Genomic DNA, 24,549 nt, shown 5'->3' on the forward strand with positions numbered 1-24,549 from the left:
AAGAGTCCCAATGAGATTGCAGCTACTTGTAAACAATAGCTGGTAATAATGGCAAACTTCCATCCAAAAGAACGCAAGTGAATGATGTATTTGCACTTATCCACTTTTTAATTACAAATCCTCATATTCAAATTCCCAAACTGACACATCTCCATCTGAAATAAAGTCCTCTTGTTTACCAGCTTAGACCTTCGGGATACCAATTCAATAATGTTGCCACTACACCACAGTATTTCAGGTCGAAAACAACATAGAGAGGATGATAATGAAAAAGTTAGCTTACGTTGTAACCTTTGATGCCAGGTTTTCCAGGAGGTCCCTGAAAAGTAAAATGAAATAGTTCTGTGTTTGAAACAGATGTTAGAAACATTCACGGTAGCTTGAAGTTAGTATCTGAAATGAATAAACATTGTGACGTGTATTTGAGGCATATACCAGAGCAAATTAACATTGTTAGTTTAATCTACTTTTCAACTTTTCTTTCAAATTAAGTTAACTTCAGCTACCCCTTGTGGTAGCATTTTCGATCTTCTCACCAATCACCAGGATGATTGTGTATTTTTTTCTTTTTAGGCCTCTGTTTATGTTATTTTCATAAGGTCATAAGTGATAGGCCATTTGCAGAATTAGGCCATTTGGCCCATCAAGTCTACTCCGCCATTCAATCATGGCTGATCTATCTCTTCTTCCTAACCTCAATCTCCTGCCATCTCCCTATAAACCTCTGACACCCTACGAATCAAGAATCTATCTTTCTCTGCCATAAATATATCCACTGACTTGGTCCCCACAGCCTTCTGTGGCAAAAAGATCCACAGATTCACCACCCTCTGACTAAATTTTCTCCATGTTTACAATTATTTGCAATAATTTCTTTGCAAAGTGATTTTGTTAGAAAGACAAAATAAAGAAAGCAAGATTTGGATGAAAGGTCATTGTTTACAATTTAATTTGCTTGGACCACTAGCAATTTCCAATAGGTAAAATAATTCACAGTTGTGGGGCGATAGAGCACGGAAACAGGTCTTTTGGCCCACCATGACCATGTCTTTCCACCAAATGCTCATTTATATGAATTCTACATTAATACTATTTTCATAGCATGATATTCTCATCAACTTCCCCCAGATTCTATCACTCATCCACACTAGGGCCTTTTATAGAGGCCAATTAATTTTTAAATCTTTATGTCTTTAGGATGTGGGACCAAACCAGAGCATCCGGAGAAAGTCAGGTTTGAACTGGGTCTCTAGCACAGTGAGATAGCATCAGTCATTGTTGTCGTGATAATTGCTGCTCCCAATTCACCAATTTTTACCCTCAAATCTTCACTGTAAAGGTCAGTGCAAGTTCAGTGCTGTCCCAGAGTGGGGCAACGGTCATCCCAAATATTCCAAAATCCTAAATACTGTTGATTATTGGCCTTATAAATGATGTAAATTATAACAAGGTATAGTCAACAACTACATATTAATGGCGTTTCCCACATTGACTCCCTTTGTTACCTTTTTAACAAACAGATAAATCAATTTTATTAAATCAAATTTAGTGGGATATGATTTGCCTTTTACAAATCTTTCTCTATTTAATTTACATTAGTACAAGTTTTTGCTGGTTTGTTATCATTATTGATTCTCAACAAAAAAAAACTACTGATGCTGGAAATCTAAGATATTTTTTAAAATTTGTGATTCTTGTTTGTGGAACTTTCCCTGCTACCATGTTTGAACGGACTGGAAGGTAGTTACGTGGTTTATCCCTTTACTCTCATTTTTAAACAAAGGCTACACTTGAATCCATGAATAGAGAGAACCATGATCTATCTGCAGTGGCGGACTGGGTCTACAAATATTGGTTGCCAGAAGACAAAGGGGGCCCACTTCATCAGGGGCCCACTTGATATAGGGGGCCCACTTCATCAGGGGCCCACTTCATCAGGGGCCCACTTGCCATCGGGCAAGCTGACACCCTGGCCAGTCCGCCACTGTCTATCTAGTTTGTCCAGTTTAGTTTAGTTTAGTTTAGTTTAGAGATACAGCATGGAAACAGGGCCTTCAGCACACCAAATCCTTTGTCATTGGGTTCAGCTTTAACTCAGCGAATAAATGAACCAGATAGATCAGGAAGATCAAAAACTTGATACCCCCTTCTCAAACATTTGACAGTTTTCCTCGGTGGTCTTAATAAGAGCCAATGTGGGAAGCAGGTAAATGTCATCTTAGTGCAGTGAGATTTGCCCGAGATTGAGGCAGATTTTGAGGAAGCACACCTGGCATCTTATGTGAAACATTATATAAAGGTAGACAGAGTGAAGTAAATAAATTATATTCCAACAGAACGATGCTGCCAACATCTATCCTTTTTATTATACACATACTGCCTTGCCGAGTGGTCCCTTTATTCCAGGTGGTCCGGGTGATCCATTCTTCCCCCTTCTACCTCGATTGCCCTATTCAAAGAAAATACTACAGTATTCATTGATAAAATCAACTTAATATCAATACTCCACATAATGAATAAATCTAGAGTGTTATTACAGGTCATAACATCAGGAGGTACCCAGGTTTGAGCCATACAGTTCACTGATCTCAGTTAGTTAGCTTCACAAGAGGCTGTGGAGCTGTAAAGAGGAGCACAGGAAATTTTAAAAATCGCCATTAAGACCCCCCTTTTGAAACGAATACGAGGGAGACAGGCTCTAGTGGAGCGGCCATTTTGGAGTGTCATTGTGAGAGAGGCTATGTGTGTGCGTTCCAAGTGTAATGTTTGAATGGTAAGTGCTGAGGATTTGTCTCGAAAGGCTTCAGCGAGGCTGAGCAGCTAAAAGGTAAGTTAAGGTCCTCTTTGGCCTTCGTGTGGTCAAGGAAGCTGTATTCTCCTCCTGCAGAATGTGAGCGATCAGCAAAACTACCAATGTCCCAGCCGGTGACACACCTGTGGGAAGTGCATCCTGCCAGAGCTCCTGATTGTCAGATAGGGGTTTCAGTAAGGTGATCACACTTAAGGTGCAGGCGGAAGGTAGTTGGGTGACCACCAGGCAAGGCAGAGAGTGCAAGATTCCCGTGGCCACTCCCATCACTAACATGTAGGCCATTTTGGATCCTGTTTCATGGGCTGGCCTTTCAGAGGAGCACAGCGGTAGCAGCGGCCAGGTCTATGTTACATTCAATTGCAAATATTTAACCAGACCTTCATAATTGCCTGTTGTCGAATCAATTCAAGTTGTCGAATCGATTGAAAGGCTGTACAACCTTTTTAGGAAAAGTTATTGTCAACTATGTGAAATAGCATTCAACTGACTGCATACAGTCTAGTTATGCGTTTTCAATATGTAATTCATGGAGCTGAACCGGTTGGGAACATTCATTTGCTTCTGTAACATTTGGAGGAAGGTTATTGCCAACCATATGAAATAGCATTGTCCGTAATGCAAGAAACCAAGATAGGCTTTTCCATTGCAGCGAAGCTTACTCTATTGGCATCGCAACTGGCAATAATGCACAATAGGGAAGGGTGGGGACAGGACGAGTTGCAATGATGGGGGACCTGAAAATTAGAGGAAGAGACAGGAGAATCTGAATACCTAGATTCCATTGTAGTTGTCCCTTCCAACCTATGCCTGAGACACTTCAGGTGGTCTTCAACTCTTCATTAACTTTCAATTTCTAGGCTCCCATTACCTCATCTTTACCATGGACGTCCAATCCCTTTACGCTTCCATCCCCCACCAAGAAAGTCTCAAGCCTCTGGTTCCTCCTTGAACAGAGACCAAATCAATTTCCCTCTACTAATACTCTCCTCTGCCTAACAGAACTTGTCCTCGCCCTCAACAACTTCTCCTTTGACTCCTCTCAGATTGTCCAAGATAAAGGTATTGCTGTGGACATTTGCATGGGGCACAGCTAGGTCTGCCTCTTTGTCGGTTATGTTGGACAGTCCTTGTTCTAAATGGCACCATCCCTCAACTTTTCTTTGCTACATCCACAAAAATGCTGGAGAAACTCAGCGGGTGTAGCAGCATCTATGGAGCGAAGGAAATAGGCAACGTTTCGGGCCGAAACCCTTCTTCAGACTGATGGGTGGGGAGGGGGGGGGGGGGGGGGGTGGGCGGCGGGGAGAAGAAAGGAAAAAGGAGGAGGAGGAGCCCGAGGGCTGAGGGATGGGAGGAGACAGCCCGAGGGCTGAGGAAGGGGAGGAGACAGCAAGGGCTAACAAAATTGGGAGAATTCAATGTTCATGCCCGCAGGATGCAGACTCCCCAAGCGGTATATGAGGTGCTGTTCCTCCAATTTCTGGTGTTGCTCGCTCTGGCCATGGAGGAGACCCAGGACAGAGAGGTTAAAACTTTTAAAACATAACCATGTTTAATTTCAACATAGTAAATTATTTCATCTACAAGTGAATCTGTTCTTGTGGTGTGAGCTGCCCTTTCCACTGATTGCACTGTTGCTACCTTGCTACCCTTTCCTGTCTGCATGAAACAGTTAAAATCAATCCCATGAAATTGAGTCGATTATTTGTTGTGGATTTGATGATTTCTAAAAAACAGACTCCGAACAAGTGGTGAGAAAAAAATGAAAAAGATCGTTTTTTAAAAGTACATAATTAGAATAAGTTAAAGGTCGATGGAATTTAAGATGAAGCAGCAAATAGCTAAATTTTCAGAATTGTTTGCGGTTAAATTATTGTGGGAATAAAATATGTTTTGACATCCTAATTAGTTTTGAATAATGTGTAACAGAGCCTTTTGAAATTTGTAAAGTTGGAGTAGTTGATATATTGAATGAATTGAAAACTGGTACATTCCGTCCATTAGATAATTTCTTTCCTTGGGTCTAGGAAGGCTAGTGGCATCATCTTAAGAGCACTATTGAAGGCTTAACCAGGGCAGAAGAGTTTCTATTGGATAATTTCCTGAATATTTTTAATAGGGCATATTATTTTTCTGTCTGAGAGATTTTGATTTAAGACATTTTGTTAAATTAACAGTCCTTAAAGATAGCAGGAAGTGAAAGATAACTTCAAAAATTGGAAAGAAAACCCTTAAGGTTCAGCACTGCGGCATGTGCATTAAGAAGTCAATAGGCTAAGTGGCTTTTATTTCTCAGATGTGTTGGATGATGCAAGCATCATAAGGCAAGATTAATTTGTGTTACTCAGACAATTACAAGGAGATGGTCTCATTAAAAGCTCTTGCAACCTCTTCATCTCTGACTAGAAATCCTTCCCTAACCTAATCAACATGCCTCTACTGGATGCTAGAACGATCATTAAAATCTCCGCAGTTAATTTCCAGAAACGCATGGCTTGTGGGTGACTTTTAATTAAAATCCAGGGACAAAAGTGAAAATGTTTCACAGAGCGAGGTCTCCTGGGTTATTACTTTGACAGTCAGTTATGTGAGGAATCTCAGTGAGAACTCTTGGAGAATAAATATTCAAGAGAAGATGAGTCACTACAACCCTAAGTTTTGTATAACAAAATTAAACAAAAATATCAACTTGTGCACTATATAGTTCATTTAATGTGTAATATGTCTCAAGGTGCTTCAGGAGCCATATCAAACAAAATTTGACACTGAGCCTTGTCAGTTGATATAGGAGCTTCTAGCTCAAAGAGGTAGATTTTAGGAGTGTCATAACGGAAAAAATAGATATAGAGAAACAAAAAAGTCAGGGATAGGATCTTATCACTATGGCCAGTGGCGGAACTGAATAAAGTTACATGGCACCCTCTAAAGAGCAGAGTCCCCCCCCAAAAAAGTGTTCATCCACCTTGTAATATCGGTACCATTTGGCTGAGTTCCAGCAATTACAGGTAAGTCAATGCTAAGGTGGAGGGATGGAGCCAGGATGGCCTTTAATTAGTGAAGGATGTTCGCAGATTCTTTCCCTTTGAATCGAATAACAAGTGATAATTGTGACAGTAGGTTGATCCAGGTAATTTGTTTCAGAGTTCAGCGTTCATGGCAGAAAAGTTAACAATGAAGAGGATCGCAATTAAAGGAGTGGTTAGATTAAATGTTTTGTTTTATTGCAAAGGTAATAAAGTTGCATGTTAAATTGTCTGGAAAACTATTGCACAGTACAGCATAACGGAATAGAGATTCTCAGGAGTTTGCCCAATGTTCCACAGCTGATTATATTTGACTAAATTCTGGCAGAGATAATTATTTACATCATCCAAGGTTGGCCTTGTGCTTGGATTGGTCTTTACACACAACAGGAAATCCCATTACCAGGAGAGGTTGACTTAAACAAACTCTTGATTGGATGCTAACATAAAATAAATAAGATACTAAATGTATCCAAAAACAGAGAGGGTCGAGGGATTTGCTGAAAAAGATTGGGATTCCCCAGCTCTGGTCCAATTTAGTGAAAGTGCCTTTTTAAATTAACTAAAAAATCCCTGATCTGTTATTGGTTCAATTAACTTGCTATACATATTAAAATTTTTAATTACATTATTTTATGTTCATTTTTATGGCCGATAATATGTTGGTGCATTCAGACACAGATGTGAGAAAAAGGCTGAACATTATGGAATGGAGGTTTCACGAAGTAAAAGCAATATTCAGCCAAAAAGAGGGCAGCAGGTGGAGGAACTCGGTATGACAGGCAGCTTCTGTGGAGGGAAATGGACAGTCGACGTTTTGGGTCGGGATCCTTCATCGAAGCTGAATGAAGGGTTCAGTCTAGAGATGAAGATAAACGTTGACTCTCCATTTTCCTCCACAGATGCAGCCTGTCCTGCGAAGATCCTCCAGCCGCTTCCCCTTTTTTACTACAGATTCTACCTTCTGCAGTTTTTTGTGCCTCCGAAGAAAACGTGTTGTTTTCATAGTTACCCTGATGCCTGGCAGTCCTGGCACTCCGGAGGGACCTCTCATGCCCTGGGCTCCTGGGATACCAGTATTACCTGCAATGCCTTGGGTACCTTGTGCCCCTGGAGGACCACTTTGCCCTGGTTCACCCTAATCACAAAAAATAAATCACAGTTAGCGTTGGCGCAGCATTGCAGATCTGTGTTTCAGTTTGGCCTAATGTAGATGGTACACAAAAAAAAAAAGCTGGAGAAACTCAGCGGGTGCAGCAGCATCTATGGAGCGAAGGAAATAGGCAACGTTTCGGGCTGAAACCCTTCTTCAGACTGATAGGGGGTGGCGAGGAGAAGGAAGGAGAAAGGAGGAGGAGGAGCCCGAGGGCTGAGGGATGGGAGGAGATAGCAAGGGCTAACAAAATTGGGAGAATTCAATGTTCATGCCCCCAGGATGCAGACTCCCCAAGCGGAATATGAGGTGCTGTTCCTCCAATTTCTGGTGTTGCTCACGCTGGCCATGGAGGAGGTCCAGGACAGAGAGGTCAGATTCGGAGTGGGAGGGGGAGTTGAAGTGCTGAGCCACCGGGAGGTCAGGTAGGTTCTTGCGGACCGAGAGGAGGTGTTCGGCGAAACGATCGCCCAACCTCCGCTTAGTCTCACCGATGTAGATCAGCTGACATCTAGAGCAGCGGATGCAGTAGATGAGGTTGGAGGAGATACAGGTGAACCTCTGTCGCACCTGGAACGACTGCTTGGGTCCTTGAATGGAGTCGAGGGGGGAGGTAAAGGGACAGGTGTTGCATTTCTTGCAGTTGCAACGGAAAGTGCCCGGGGAGGGGGTGGTACGGGAGGGAAGGGAAGAATTGACAAGGGAGTTGCGGAGGGAGCGGTCTTTGCGGAAGGCAGACATTGGGGGAGATGGGAAGATGTGGCGAGTGGTGGGGTCACGTTGGAGGTGGCGGAAATGACGGAGGATTATTGGTTGTATGTGACGGCTGGTGGGGTGAAAGGTGAGGACTAGGGGGACTCTGCCCTTGTTGCGAGTGCGGGGATGGGGAGAGAGAGTAGTGTTGTGAGATATGGAAGAGACCCTGGTGCGAGGCCCTGGCCTAATGTAGATTCCTGGTTTAATTTATTTTAAAGATCCAAAAATAACGAAAACTTTTATGTTAAAAATGGATGTAATATTTTATTGGGGCGTAACTAATTTATTACAAAAGGACAAAATAGCATGTTCGTTTTACCATATTTGTAACCATAGTTTCATATTGGTTGGTTATCAACTTGAAGAGAGCAATAAATGATCCAATACAATAAATTTCTTCCCTTCCATATCCTTTTCCAGCTACATCTTTCCATCTGGCTTTACATTTCACTCCTCTACTTTCATTATCCGACACCTTTGTGACTCCTCTTCATCAGTAGTCTTTGTGCATCCTTCTGTCAACCCCCCTCACCTATATTCACCTATTACCTATGGGCGGCACATTGGTGCATGTTGCTGCCTTACAGCGCTTGCACCACCGGAGACTCAGGTTCTCTCCCAACCATGGGTGCTGTCTGTACGGAGTTTTACGTTCTCCTCATGACCGCGTGGGTTTTCTCTGAGATCTTCAGTTTCCTACCACACTCCAAAGACGTAGAGGTATGTAGGTTCATTGGCTTGGTGTATGTGTAAAAAAATGGCCCTAGTGTGTGTAGGATAGTGTTAATGCGTGCGGGGTTTGCTGGTCAGCCTGGACCCGGTGGGCTGAAGGGCCTGTTTCCACGCTGTTCAAGTTCAAGTTCAAGTTCAAGTGAGTTTATTGTCATGTGTCCCTGTATAGGACAATGAAATTCTTGCTTTGCTGTATCACTAAACTAAACTAAACTTGCAAGGCTTTGTCTTATGACCACCTCTTCTCCCCCTTATACAATTGGTCTGAAGAAGGGTCCTGACCCAAAATATTGCCTATCCATTGCTTGCACAGATGCTGCCTGATCTGCTGAGTTACTCTGAGGGTGACATCGTGGCGCAGCGGTAGAGTTGCTGCCTCACCGTGCTCGCAGCACCAGAGTCCCGGGTTCGATCCTAACCACAGGTGCTGTCTGTACGGAGTTTGTACGTTCTCCCCAACACCGTGTGGGTTTTCTCCGAGATCTTCGGTTTCCTCCCACACTCCAAAGACGTACAGATTTTAGGTTAATTGGCTTGGTATAAATGTAAAATTGTCCCTAGTGTGTGTAGGATAGTGTTAGTAAGCGGGGATCGCTAGTCGGTGTGGACTCGGTGGGCCGAAGGGCCTGTTTCCGCGCAGTATCTCTAAACTAAACCAAACAACATACACTACTCCAGCACTTTGTGTTTTGATCAAGATTCCAGCATTTGCAGTTCCTTTTGCCTCCATTTCTTTTATTTCACTGCTCTCTGTTTAATCCTATTATTTGTAGAGATATAGCATGAAACCCGCACATATTTATGTTTCACTTTATCAAGTTCAATATAAAGCACAAGCATAGGACCATTATCCAAAATCCTTAAGGTCCTCCTTGTTTGTTTCTTTCTAATTTTATGCTTTTTCCCCACTATGTTTTTGCACTAATGTCTTTTTTCCATCTTTTAGAATCTTATGTGTAATTTATAATTAATTTAAATAAAATGTGTTTTTGTGCAATGCTGTGCAATCCAGGTTCAATCCCGACATCTGGTGCTATCTTCCCAAAATTGTGCGGGATGGTGGGTCAATTGCCCACTGTAAATTAACATTAGTGTGGAATTCACAGTAGATTCGGAGGGTGGTTGATGAGAATATAGAAAGACCAAAATAGCTAAGGGTAGAAAGGAGTAGAATTTGAGTTAAAGTGGATGATTGTTGGTCAGTGCAAACTCTGTAGACCGAAAGGCCTGATTCCATGCTGTACAATGTGTAGAAAGGAACTGCTGATGCTGGTTTATACCGAAGATAGACAGAAAATGCTGGTGTAACTCAGCGGGTCTGGCAGCATCCCTGGAGAAAAGGAATAGATGACGTTTCGGGTCGGAAACCTCCAGTCTGAAGAAGGGTTCTGGCCTGAAATATCATCTATTCCTTTTCTCCAGAGATGCACCCTGACCTGCTGATTTACTCCAGCATTTTGTGTCTATCTTTCATGATATAAACCTCCTGACTCTCAACAGAATGCTGGCTTCAAGGGCTTCATACCTTTTGTCCAGGAGATCCTGACTGACCAATTGGTCCTCTGAAACCAATGCCAGGCTCTCCCTGGTAAAGCAAAAATGGAGATATTATTAAATGCAGATCATAATGAATCATTGATTATAACAATATTATTCTGTTTAAAAAAATTTTTTAATAAATTTGAAAAGGTTCAATATATTGTTCACATCTCTGTTGATCATGTTGTCAAAAATATGAGCCTGTTTTTACTTCTAATTTCAGCTGCTGACTGACTTGTATACTTTCATTGTGTTCTATGTTGAGTTAGAATTCTGGAGATCCTGGAGATACAATCTGAAAGAATGAAGTAGGAAGATTGGCCATTGCTGAGGATTCCCTGACCACAAATTGGATGGATTAGACTGAGGGCAATTCCACTGAGCAGGAAAATGGAGATAAGGGATGGTGAATTATGTCAAAGGCCGCAAATGCATCTGGGGGAGGGGCGGAGAGTAATAATTCAGATTCAACCCATGGTAATATGACCTCCAAATCCACTACACTAAATTGTGCTGCAAATCTGCAACCACCAAGCTCTGTTCACCAAACCTCTTATCCACCTTTTCAAACCAATCCTTCCCAATCCCAAGGGTTCATCCCATGAGCTTCTTGCCATGTCATGTGTTTTCCTTTCTTAACAATCTACGATGATTCGAAACAGGAACACCAGCTCAGTTGATGAACATTGATGAACTTCAGTTCATGGAGCCCTCATCTCGTGTCTGTGAGGTAAAGATTCTTCTTAATGGGGGATGGTTTTAATGCCAGAAGAAAGGCAACCCCCCACATGAGTCAACACTAGAAAATCAGCAAGGATAATAGACAATGCAGCAAAAATATATAAATGTGGAGCCTAATCTTACCTTTGGACCCTTTTCACCATTTTCCCCCTTGTTACCCTGTAATTATAATAAAAAGTTATTTTAAATTGGTGCCATAAAGAATGAATTATGTTGATCGATTAATTGACTTCATAATCAACAGTGCTTTCTGACTGCCTTTTTAGTGATTTAATCTCTATATATCACATTGCTTGTAACAAGATGGTAACATTTTAATCCTAATTGAATCTTAAGTTATAATATTCTAAACTTGAAGCAAAAGCAGCACAAAGTTTTGTTAAATATAATTTGTATATGGTATTAACAGTCCATACCATGTTTTCTGCTGTTCCTGGTTCTCCCTGTAAAAAACAAAGTAAGGACAAACAAGGTGCGTGTTTGATAATCTTTCGGATGGAGAAAAAAATGAAATTAATTTAAATATTGGTCTCTCTATTTGGAAAATTACTTATGTTTGTATTAGATTAGGAAACATTTCCTAGGTTAGGACATGGTTGCAGGATTGAAGGAGTATTACTTTTTTACAACTTCCGTCCATCTGAACAGTGTAATATTCCTTCATAAGATTCTCATTGAACACAAGAGTTCAAGCCTTTTTCCTGCACTAAAGAAAGCAATTCATGCACAAACTACAAATGTCAGGAGAACATATGACCAAATATTGTCTTGAGTGACAAGTTGATACAAAGGTAAAACATAATCTGGTCCACGAACGTTCTTCAAAGGAGAAAATCTGCTATTCCCACTTGGTCTGGCCTAAACATAATTTCAGACCCACTCCATGTCATTGACTTTTGACAAAGAATGTTTTCCGAAATATATGTCACCAATGCCTGCTCAGGGGCCAACTAGGGACGGAGAATTAATGCTGCCCTTCTCAGAGATGGCCGGATCCCATTAAATGAACTTAAAAATATTCGGAAGGGAAAATAGATTAAATCACTGTCACAAATTCACGAATCCAGTACCAGAACTGAGCAATATCTACATAATATCAACATTACTCATCAGTGGAATCTGGTGTTGTATGTCTGTTGCTTAGGGTCAGGATTCTGCACAAAACGCTCCAGGAAAAATTAAACATCTATCGAGAGGAGTGATCCTGACTGGATTTACGAACAAGAGTTTTAGAAAATCCATAAATTACCTTTTGACCTTGCAGCGAAAGGATTGTCAGTGCAGGAGCAATAACATTCATGGCCTTGTTCTGTCAAATGAGAAAAGAATCCACATCTCAGACTAATCTGTAAAGTTCATGAAATTGTTAAAATAGAATATATTTCTGATGGGATCAATGTACCTCTTCTCTTTTCAACTTTCTGATGCTGTGAAAAGAATCCTGGTGAATAGAATAGTAGAACATTGATTTATTTTATGATATTCAGAGCAAGAATTTATACAAAAAGAGCAACATGTTCTGATTGCTGGAAATCCAAGATGAAAATAAAAATTACTTGGAAAAAAATGGACATTTGGGCAATATCAGTAGAGAGAGAAATATGGTTAAAATTTCAGGATAATAATCCCATATTCCCATTGTGTCCTTGACCACCTCCACTGCTAGAGTGAGGTCACACACAAACTGGAAGAATAGCATCTCATATTCAATTGGATACTCCACAACCCAATGGTATGAACATTAAATTCTTTAATTTCAAATAATATCCCCCAAACCCATCCATTCTCTTTCCTCTCCCACACCCAAACCCGGTGCATAAACATTTCTCCCATCACCCATATCCCCGTTCCTTTGTCCGCCTCCTTGCGTTCAGCTCCCACTCCTCCCATCTCCAAGGCCTGCATTTTCTGTGGAGATGGGAGATTTCTGCCCCAATTCTCGCTCCCCCCGTCACTCCTTCCACTCATATCACTCCCCCCCCGGCTTTACATTTCACTCCACTTCTTTCCACAGCTGATGCTCTATTGTCTCCTTTTCTAGCGCTTGTCACTATCTAGAACCATTTCCCAATCACACCCACTTCCTCACCAGCGTCCACCTATCACATGCCATGTTTTGCCCCACCATACCTCTCTTTTCCATCATCACCCCAATCCCTCTTTATGAGTGTGAGGAACGGTCCCAACCCGAAACATCACCTGTCCATTCCCCCCACAAATTCTGTCTAACCCGCTGAGTGAGTCCAGAACCTTGTTTTTTCACTCTGGGTTCAGAAGTTCCTTTCACCCTGGTGACAGAGGTGGGAGAAAACATAGAAGTGTTAGCTGCTCATCCTTGCCCTTCCCTAGCTTTATAACCTGCTCCAGCCCTTGCAACCCTCTGCTTTATCTGTGCTTCTTCAATTATGCCTTCTTGAACATACTCAGTTTTAACTATAACTTTGTCTTTAACTATTTTGTCAATACACTGAACATTCTTCCCTTAACTATTTCACCACTTTCCTCCTTTAAGACGCTCTTTAAAATTTACAGAGGTAGGTTGGAGATCGGGAAGACATCCTTGGCTTATGAGAAGTTCATTCAAGAGTTTGATAACAGATGGGAAGAGGTTGATCATAAATCTGGCTATATGTGCTTTCAATCTTTTGAGCTTTCAAATAGTTGTTTCTCCACATTTCCATTCCCACACTTTTAAATGTGTGGTGGTATCTCAATTGTCTTCTGTTTTTGCCCTAGTACTCGAACATCACTAACATCTATTGGAGATTAGTATGCTGTAGAATGGCACTGATCCTTCTAACAGTCAACCCCAAAATATAATGGCCGTACAGTGAACTGAGCTATTCAACTATCAAAGGTAGACAAAAAAGCTGGGGAAACTCAGCGGGTGAGACAGCATCTATGGAGCGAAGGAATAAGAGACATTTTGGGTCGAGACCCTTCTTCAGACTGATTCAACCTACCAAGTCAGATACAATAAAGCTGTTTAATCTCCTGCAATGCAATACTTTCAAGGATGGTTAATTATGGATGAAATGCGTGTACCTCCCTTCCTTGTGATCGAAGTTTTTTTCTTGCCCTCAGTTTCTTTTCTTTCCTAATTTCCACTGCTCCTGATATCCATGTCTGCAACATAAAATTATAGCACATAAGATATACCTACCAGGTTTCACCATCTCAGTGGATGTAAAATATTCAATTTTGATGATGTTTTGAAGATACTTATGAATGTATAAATTGGTTTCCCGGCCAATTTTAAACCCTCAATCAATAATACCTTCTGGCACTGTTATGTGGTTGTGTATTGGATCGTACTTTGTGCAAATTGCTGCAGAATTTCCTATTACCGCTACAGTGACCACACTCCATTGGTGATAAAGTTCTGTGGAATGGCATTGTAGGCATATATAACTTTAAATCAATGTAGGGTTTCCACACTGTTCACGGTGCTGCACTTAAACATATTTCTGATACTATTCTGTAAAGGTGAAGCATGACCAATGTTATTCAGATGGAATATTTCTTAATTATTTATTAGAACATGTGTAATCATTTTTAGTACGAAGTATCGCTCAGGCCTGCTGATTAACGAATGCACATTTTTGTTTACCTGGTCTTCCTGGAGTGGATCCATTCTTCTTACTCTTATTAAAATCTTTTCTGAAGACTCTGTGATATATTGTTTAGCCTGTTTCAAAAAAATTTGAATTTGTTAAATGAAGTTAAAAATCTGATGCATCATCTCCAATGTTTTAAAGATTGTTCTATATATTGTCACATCTCCTCATCTAACTAACTAGATGCTTTATGCAGATGTTGCTCGAGAAATAGAAACCAATGATGTATGGGAAGGATATGGCCTAGACCACGGTATTTGTCTTTATATGACTTTTTATTAACATTAACAAGAGATATCCATGCATTTAGAATTAGATGTGTGTGACACAACTAAGAATTTAAAGAGCATTAATTTTCCATTTCATCAATTGTTAAAAATGTGCCTGAACATTAATTCTCAGTCTTAATTCCAGACGGAAATCTCTGAGGCGCTGATGTGATTATTTCCAAATTCATACATTGGCATAGACTGTCAATTTACGTAGTTGAAATTAGCATTGAATTAGAGTAACTTCATTTCTGTGGCTCCAGTTTTTGCATTAGTGTTATGAGCAATTCTACACATACATAGACCAGAAAATTGTGTTTTATTTATTTAGTTTGGATTTGAATCAGGTCCTGGAGATGCAAGCCCAAGTATAATTTTGCGAGGCTCCAAAGCTGTATTCCTCTTTTTCATCAGCACTATTTTAACCAGGAATGTCCTATACCTAAAAGTAGACAAAAGTGCTGGAGGAACTCAGCGGGTGCGGCAGCATATATGCAGCGTTGGGAGGGGGGGGGGGGGGGGTGGGGGGCGGGAAGAAGAAAAAGCCAGGATGGGGGGGGGGTGGGGGAAGAAGAAAATGCTTCCCCCCCCAGACTGATGCAGGGTGGGGGGGGAAGCATTTTCTTCTCCCCCCCCCCCCCCCATCCTGGCTTTTTCTTCTTCCCGCCCCCCACCCCCCTCCCAACGCTGCATCAGTCTGAAGAAGGGTTTTGGCCCGAAACTTTGCCTATTTCCTGCGCTCCATAGATGCTGCTGCACCCGCTGAGTTTCTCCAGCACTTTTGTCTACCTTTGATTTTCCAGCATCTGCAATTCCTTCTTGAATATGTTCTATACCTGTAACAGAATCTCTCAAAATGACCTTGTTGTGTCTGACTCTATCAACTATAGTGTAGCTCTGGTCTACATGAAAATTTCAGAAAGAAAAATCCTTCGGCATAGCATAAACAACATCTCAATTGTGATGGAAGGGGATATGTTATGAAGGCAGTTTGATTGTGCAACTTGTTGGAGCTTAGGCTGAACGGGTGTAACATATGTCGAAGCTACCAGCATCTCACTACCATTGTAGTATTGAGCTTTGCTTCTTCTGTATAATTTTGCATAGCAAGGGAAAAAAGATATCAGGAGGCACTGCCTAGTGGGCATTAAACCAAGGCATCACTGGGGGAAGCTATAGGTAATGGAGAGACTGGAGAATTCCCCCTTCCTTGTGATCAAAGTTTTTTTCTTGCCCTGGATGGATTGTCCTGGAAGATCACAAATGGATTGTGATATGTGTGAGAAGAGGAACAATTTGATAGAAAAACTATTAACCTGTGGATCTCTCAATTAATCGGATACGGTTAGACAAACGGAAAATGCAATTCTTCGGCTCCATTAAAGAGCGAAAAGAATGAGTGCAAAGAAAGGGCATGAAAGGTGCGAATAAACTCAAGACAACATGCTGTAAGGTCGCAAATGTTAGGACAGATGAAAGTAACGTTATTGTGATAGTGAAGGGAACATTGAGAAAAAGGGCTATTGAGAAGCACAAAAGGTCGACAGCTGACATCTATAACATCTGATCGTGCAGCGCGCAATGAATCATAATAATGAAACTGGAGACTTATAATGGAGGAGCAGGATGCAATTACCTTGATAGAAACTTGATCAGGGATGACACTAAAGATTAAATATGCTCGGCTAAAATGTTCTCACAGAGATAAAGAAGAAGTATGAAAGACTGGTGGCCTTATTAATTAAGGCTACAGCTTCTGGTGCAGAAGCATGTACTGTACGCTATGGTTTAAAATTATAATGAATCTGACACGGCATCTCCAATTCATTTTGCACATCTAAAGAAATAAACTGCATTTGATGTTTGGTGAGTGCTGTGGTGGTATGGTGTAATTATGAGGAAATATGTAGAATATGAAAGGATATGCTTGATGTAATGAGATGAACTCGATAAAAATAAAGGGAAAGGAAGTCCAATATAGTGACTTGAAATGTAAATAGAGATTTAACTCAATGAATGCGTGAAAAGGATAGCTGAAGGGAGACATTGAGCCTTGAAGAAATGTTTAAAAATAAGGTGAATAAGCGACAGATTAAATGATACAATGAGGCAAAATCAAAAAGGAGGGTCAAATATATGACTGGAACCTACAAAATCTATATTTCTTAGCATTTCTTGGCTAAGGTGAAGCCATCTTCTGTGGAGCCAAGCCTTGATATGAAGTACAATCAGGGTAAATGTGTACATTTCACCAGCTCAAAGACTGGTCCTTTTGGCAGTCGGGCTCATTTTGAGGTCCAGACTGCAATTGAATTTGCCCCCCCCCCAAAGAAAAAGATCTAAAAATCCTTGTATTGTTTGAAATGGCTCTCGAATGTAAGCAAGAATTTATTGAATGTCCAGAAAATGCAATATTCATGTAGGATGTTAGTTATGTCATAAATAGTTTTGAAATTAGTTTTCTTATGTTATTTTCTTGGTCAATCGGAGATGGTTAAGAACCTTTGAGTTGGAAGACTCTCTCATATTCTCTCCTTGATAACTAGTTTTAAAAGGCATGAAAAACTTGACCACTTATATCTATTATAATATCCTTTTTATAAGATGTATTTACTGCACCACGGGACCAGCTCACAATTTGTGATTTGAGTCTTTGGGTACAATTGAAGACCTCATACAACGTAGGCACCAAAGTCTTGAAGGGTGGGCTCAATGTGTCATCAATAAGAATGTTTCCTTTGCTCTTGATTCCTCCTGCTCTCTTTGCCTGAAGGCAACTACTCACATTGTGCACTCTTCACCCTAGTACCTGTAATACGGACGTCTCATAGCTATTTATTTGACATTCTCTTGCACATTCTCAAAGAAATCTGGGAAGAGACAGAGACTAAGACATTTGTCTCCATCACAGTGAGGAGGTGCTTGGTGAACTCACTGTGGTGGATGTTAATTTGTGTTTATTGTATGTTTTGTTATTTATTATTATTGTATATGACTGCAGGCAATGAAATTTCGTTCAGACCGAAAGGTCTGAATGACAATAAAGGAATCTAAGTCTAAGAAAAACGATAGAAATATTAAAAATTAATATATTTAAAATTTTCATTAATTTTTGACAAGTTTGTTTCCAGGCTGCTCAGCAATCCGACTGGGGATTTATATAACATTTCTTGACAGGGATGTTGGTACACTGCATGGATGGACAGAGTGTGTGGGTTTAGGATATTGGCAAGAGTGTGAGGAGGGATTTTTGTAAGTAGGCTGTGGCCACTAGTAATGTGTCCAACCAAATGTTTGGATATCTCAGCCAAGCCTGGTTCCTATTTTTGCCTACCTATCAACTCTGGATATTGTTAAGGATCAGGAACACACCCCTTCTCCTCCCAGTTGTTCTGAAACCAACGAATCTTATGATTGTTCTGTCTAGGTTATGAGAGAGGTAACTGAAGTTAAGATCTGTTGGAAGGAACTGCAGATGCTGGGTTAAACCGAAGATAGATAGAAAATGCTGGAGTAACTCAGAGGGGCAGGCAGCATCTCTGGAGAGAAAGAATGGGTGATGTTTTGGATCGGGACCCTTCTTCAGTCTCTCCAGAGATGCTGCCTGTCCCGCTGAGTTACTCCAACATTTTGTATATATCTGAAGTTAAGATCTTTCTAATCTCTACAGTTTAAAATTGAATCTAGAATTAGGATGAGTTGGAATCCTTGCGATAACCGTAATGTTCTTCGATGTTCATTGCAAACAATGGTTCAGGAATGTCTGTCAAGATAACCTGTCAAGATAAGTTTGGGCACTTGGGTTAGATTGAGGCTGGTGTATGTATTTATAAAATTGTGGCTTCTGTTCATTTTTATGCTCTGCAGTGCAGTTATTTATTATACTAAAATCACTAAGTGAAGTGTTGCTGAAATGTCTAGCAGAGTTACATGGAGTGAGTGTTTTCAGAGTAAAGCGTGGTCTATGTCCCTGAAAAATCAGTTCAGATTTTCTGCCCAAACACTTTCCAAATGAAGGGAATTTTCCTGTGAAAGGTTGGTGTCCTTCTGATATCCTTAATGTGCTTCGATGTTCACTGCATGCAATGGTTCAGGAATGTCTGAACATAAACCAAGAAATTAACCCTCTGATGTTATGTTATAATCATGATTTAAAAGATTATTTTATTCTTCATTGTTCATAGTTGAATTGATGTTTCATAGGACCCAGCTTTATTTAATTTCAACGGCAAGAATATTTCCACCAAAGTTTCTAGGTCATTGTCCTCACTCCCCAATATCTTTTTTTTGTTACAGGATGAAAATGTCACATGCAAGGACAGCGTGTTTTCCCGATTCCTAATTGTCCCCAAGACTGAGCAAATGACCAGGCTATTTCAGAAGATGGTTAAATGGCAACCATGTTGGTGGAGCCTTGGCCATGAATAGGATTTCAAAAGGAGGGAAATTCATGGAATTCTCTGTGCTGGAGGGCTATAGTAGCTTTTCTATTGATTGCAATCAAAACAGAGATCAAGGTTTAAATAAAGGAATGTGAATTGGACAGGAAAATGGTGCTTAAGGTACAAGGTCAGCTATGGCAGAGCAGTTCTGCAGGATAGTGAAGAGTAAAAGACTTGGATAGAGTGGGTGTGGCGAGGATGTTTCCACTAGTGGGAGAGTCTAGGTCAGAATTAAAGGACATTCTTTTATGAAGGAGATGAGGAGACATTTCTTTAGTCAGAGGGTGGTGTATCTGTGGAATTCTTTGCCACAGAAGGCTCTGGAGGCCAAGTCAGTGGATATTTTTAAGGCAGAGGTAAATGGATTCTTGATTAGTATAGGTGTCAGAGGTTATGGGGAGAAGGCAGAAGTATGGGGTTAAGAGGGAGAGATAGATCAGCCATGATTGAATGGCAGAGTAGACTTGATGGGCCGATTTGCCTAATTTTCACCCATCACTTATGACCTTATGATCAAATGGCCTGCAACTGCTCCTATATGTTCTTATTCACTTCCTGACGGACATTGGTGATCCTGGTTTTCAAGGCCGAATGGCCTACTCCTACACATATTGTCTATTGTCTAAAACAATTTCATAGATTTTTAGTTCCGTTATTTAATTGCTTAATCTGAATGCCCCAGCTAATGTGATGGCATCAGAATTCTAGTCCTCGGATCAATGTATCGGGTCTCCACTAGCATCACCTATTCCTTCTCTCCAGAGATGCTGCCTGTCCCGCTGAGATACTCCAGCATTTTGTGTCTATCTTCAGGATAATAACAACCACTATGTTACCATACCAAGCAATAAAGACTAACATTTAGTCATGTTATCTAGATGGTGAGAAAACTCACGATTGAAACTTTATTTTTTTATTGAAATGTGGTTCAATAAAATCCACGAAGAAATGTTTCTTTTAAGACAAGGGTAGTTTATTTTTGTATTTTACAAGGCATGTGTTATTTTTCCTTTTCGCATTAAGTACAAATACAAAATTCAAACTTTCCTTTCTGCAAAGTAACAGAGCTCAAGAAAATGGTCTTACAAAACAAGGTAACTTACTTGTCTAGGTCTTTTTGAAAATACACACAACCAGATAAAATTCTTAGAACATTTAAAATCTTTAGTTGCAAAGTCATTTCACAACTTTTTCTGGGAAGCTCAGCTCCTGCAGATATTAAGCTGAGGTAGAGTTTTCTTAGAGAAATTGATTCTAATTGGCATGACAATTTAAGAGGAGCTGATAAGTGTATTTGTAGATCGTAACGTGCAGCTTCATTCTGTACGTTTTTCAACAATTGATGAATTGTTATGCTTGTTAAAATGGGAAAAAATGATCTATTGAGGGGAACTGTATGTTGTATCTATTGTTGTCACTTGCTATTGATGTTAAGCCTTCACGGGGCCTATACATTATAGACTAGAGTTCAATAGAGTGAAATTATGTTCCAACACCACCTTAGACTCCAACGCAGCGCGATGCTTTTTACTGAACAGGTGTAGTTTCCAAATTGCCAAGTCTGTGGAGCCATGCTGAAACTACCAGCTTAGAGTCTGCATGTAATATATCAGAGACACAAGAAACTGCAGATGTTGGAATCTTGAGCAAAAAGCAAAGATCTGGAGGAACTCAGCAGATCAGGTAGCAGCTTTGGAGGGAATGGACGGATGACGTTTCGCATCGGGGCAACTTTGCGCTGGTAACTTGATCTGGGAAGACTTAGGTTAAATTTTTAAGGTAACTAGGAAAAGAATAAAAGAATTGGATTAATTTGACATTTCCTTCTAAGAGCTGGGACAGATACAATGAATGGATTATACAACTGATTCTGTGCCTCGTCGTTCAATGTTTCTAATTATTCTCACTGGATCTGTAAACCCCGTCAGAAGAGGAGACATAAAAGCCTTCATTTGCAGATTAGATTAACACTCTGATTTACCCACTACCTCTGGATATCAGGAACATACATAGACCATTTGACTCATAAAGTCTCATGGGTTATTTCACAATTAAGTAGATATTTATCTCTTTAGCTGAACTGCAATATTCTGTGGCAGTGCTTCCATAATCTCTCAACCGTTTTAGGATATTTTTCAAGGCTTTGGTTTTGACCTTAGTTCTGGAGAGTCCTGGTCAAGTGTAAAGTCACTGCTCAGTCATCGACTCAATTCACAACTTTAAAAACCTAACCCCACTTGTCCCACAATGAATCTTTCGATTCAGTTTTACACCTGCATCCTGAAAGTACCAGGATCTTTAAAACTCATTTATCATTCCCATTTACCATCCCACCGTTCATTCCCTTTGTCTTACTCACTGTAGGAGTAAAAATGGAAAGGCCACGTGGCCCCGGGATGGCGGGACTGTCATATGCTGAGAGAATGGAGCGGCTGGACTTGTACACTCTGGAGTTTAGAAGGATGAGAGGGTAGCTTATTGAAACATGTAAGATTATTAAGGGTTTGGACGTACTAGAGGCATGAAACAGGTTCCTGACGTTGAGGGAGTCCAGAACCAGGGGCCACAGTTTAAGAATAAGGGGTAAGTCATTTAGAACGGAGACGAGGAAACACTTTTTCACACAGAGAGTTGCGAGTCTGTGGAATTCTCTGCCTCAGAGGGTGGTGGAGGCCGGTTCTCTGGATACTTTCGAGAGAGAGTAAGATAGGGCTCTTAAAGATAGCGGAGTCAGGGGATATGGGGAGAAGGCAGGAACGGGGTACGGATTGGGGATGATCAGCCATGATCACATTGTATGGCGGTGCTGGCTCGAAGAGCCGAATGGCCTACTCCTGCACCTATTGTTTATTGAATTGGTGTTTGAAGTAACAGGCGACTTATTAGACTAGTGCTTGCACACCAGGAAGCCAGTGCTCCTACATATAAAACATATAGGCACACTTACCTATATGTTTAATTACATAAGTAAATGCTTGAATAGTTGATGTGACTCACTCACAAATTAAGTTGGGTGCTGAAGGTGAACCAACTGGAATGTGTAACCTTAGAAACACTCCTGGTCCGTGATGTGACCAGTGGCACACTCACTGTTCATGGTTGGATAATCATATCGCTGTTTGTTATGTGTTCTGGGCATGCAAGTGGGATGTTGTGTCAAGGAATGATATTGGAAAAGTAAAAGTGGAAACTCCACAATTTGGCAACAGAAAGAATGCACAGAGATTAACAATGATCATTGTCAGGGGTTGAACTACGAGGATTCAGAGACTAATCTATGTAATGTCTATGTAATATAGCAGGATGAAGGAAGCTTCTGTAACACCATTGAAAGGAAGTTCACATGAATATATTAAACACACATATTAGTATTGAACAGACTAATTTTATGGCATGTGGAGACCCTCATGTCAACATTTCTACTGGAGTAAATTGTCAGTCTTCATTCTTGAAACAATATTGGGAGTAACCTCTGCAGGTTCCAAAATAGTGCAATATGCCTACTCCTTGCAGTTAGCCGCAAGATCATGAATTGATTCACTATATTTTTAAATTAATATTAAACAATGTTTAAGCTCATGTAATCCAAACAGTATAAATCATATTTAATCCTCGTATAATCCTTTAGTTTACATTTCTTCACTTCCCATCTATTATGCCCATATACAATTCCACATTTTGCACAATGCTTAATCTAAGTTATTGCAGTGCTAAAGGCAATGATTTGCTGATTGCTGCAGCTTTTACAAATTCATGCCAGTGCAATGCTTACTTATTTAAAAGAGAATCCTGGCTGTGTGACTATGTGTGAGGAGCCATGGTTTCACTTTGAAGTCCACCTATTAAAGCTTCACAGGACACTACATGTTTGAATCTGTGAACTGAAAGAAGCAGATTATTTTCCCAGATCTCTCTCAGATTCTGGATCTGTGTGGGTAAGTGAATGATCCTATGTAATCGGAGGAAAGAGATGTGATTTAATTCATCAGCAAGTTTCAGCAGAGAGCCAGTGTCTACTTGAAGGTTTGTGTCTAATCAGTAATGCCATTGAACTGCTTGTAAATTATAGGGAATTACTTTTTCTCTTACATAATGTTTGGGCCAAAGGCCCATCATTTATTTATTTACCTCTGTACTTCTCAATTTGAGATTTGTAATAGAAAAGAATCACATGTGGTTAAAGTGCACATTGTCAGATTTTAATAAAGGTTATTTTTAGACATTTTGGTTTCACCATGTAGAAATTACAGCTATGTTTATACATAGTCCCCCCATTTCAGGGCATCATAATGTTTGGGACACAGCAATGTCATGTAAATGAAAGTAGTCATGTTTAGTATTTTGTTGCATATCCTTTGCATGCAATGGCTGCAATTCATGGGCATCACCAGTTGCTGGATGTCTTCTCCGGTGATGCTCTGCCAGGCCTGTATTGCAGCCATCTTTAGCTTATGCTTGTTTTGGGGGCTAGTCCCCTTCATTTTTCTCTTCAGCATATAAAACGCATGCTCAATTGGGTTCAGATCTGGTGATTGACTTGGTCACTCAAGAATTGACCATTTTTTAGCTTTGAAAAACTCCTTTGTTGCTTTAGCAGTATGTTTGGGATCATTGTCTTGCAGTAGAATGAACTGCCGGCCAATTAGTTTTGAGGCATTTGTTTGAACTTGAGCAGATAGGATGTGTCTCTACACTTCAGAATTCATTATGCTACTACCATCAGCAGTTGTATCATCAATGAAGATAAGCGAGCCAGTACCTTCAGCAGCCATACATGCCCAGGTCATAACATCCCCACCACCATGTTTCACAGATGAGGTGGTATGCTTTGGATCTTGGACAGTTCCTTCTCTCCTCCATACTTTGCTCTTTCCATCACTTTGTTTTAAGTTAATCTCCGTCTCATCTGTCCACAAGACCTTTTTCCAGAACTGTGGTTGCTCTTTTAAGTACTTCTTGGCAAACTGTAACCTGATCATCCTATTTTTGCGGCTAACCAGTGGTTTGCGTCTTGCAGTGTAGCCTCTGTGTTTCTGTTCATGAAGTCTTCTGCGGACAGACAATAGGCGCAGGAGTAGGCCCGTCAAGCCAGCACCATCATTCAATGTGATATAGTGGTCATTGACAAATCCACACCTGACTCCTGAAGAGTGTTTCTGATCTGTCGGACAGGTGTTTGGGGATTATTCTTTATTATAGAGAGAATTCTTCTGTCATCAGCTGTGGAGGTCTTCCTTGGCCTGCCAGTCCCTTTGCAATTAGTAAGCTCACTTTCTTCTTAATGATGTTCCAAACAGTTGATTTTGGTAAGCCTAAGGTTTGCCTGATGTCTCTAACAGTTTTATTCTTGTTTCTCAGTCTCATAATGTTTTTTTTTTAAACTTTCATTGGCACAACTTTGTTCCTCATGTGGATAAACAGCAATAAAAGTTTCCAAAAGCTTTAGGAGACTTTCCTCACCCCAC

At 40.5% G+C, this 24,549-nt stretch overlaps 1 protein-coding gene across 2 annotated transcripts in view; it reads right to left on the bottom strand.

The window, feature by feature from the left end:
- Positions 1 to 24,549, bottom strand: part of LOC116985343 (collagen alpha-1(VII) chain-like) — a 278,255-nt gene that overhangs the window by 82,766 nt on the left and 170,940 nt on the right. For both annotated transcript variants that reach the window (XM_033040083.1, XM_033040084.1), the window contains 10 exons: positions 14,367 to 14,444; positions 13,802 to 13,882; positions 12,159 to 12,197; positions 12,006 to 12,065; positions 11,173 to 11,199; positions 10,880 to 10,915; positions 10,002 to 10,061; positions 6,848 to 6,973; positions 2,378 to 2,449; positions 284 to 319 (listed from right to left, as the gene is read on the bottom strand). In XM_033040083.1, coding sequence (XP_032895974.1) covers positions 284 to 319; positions 2,378 to 2,449; positions 6,848 to 6,973; positions 10,002 to 10,061; positions 10,880 to 10,915; positions 11,173 to 11,199; positions 12,006 to 12,065; positions 12,159 to 12,197; positions 13,802 to 13,882; positions 14,367 to 14,444 — 615 coding nt within the window. The remainder of the gene's footprint in view (positions 1 to 283; positions 320 to 2,377; positions 2,450 to 6,847; positions 6,974 to 10,001; positions 10,062 to 10,879; positions 10,916 to 11,172; positions 11,200 to 12,005; positions 12,066 to 12,158; positions 12,198 to 13,801; positions 13,883 to 14,366; positions 14,445 to 24,549) is intronic.

Source organism: Amblyraja radiata, chromosome 21, assembly GCF_010909765.2.
Source record: "Amblyraja radiata isolate CabotCenter1 chromosome 21, sAmbRad1.1.pri, whole genome shotgun sequence".
NCBI lineage: Eukaryota > Metazoa > Chordata > Chondrichthyes > Rajiformes > Rajidae > Amblyraja > Amblyraja radiata.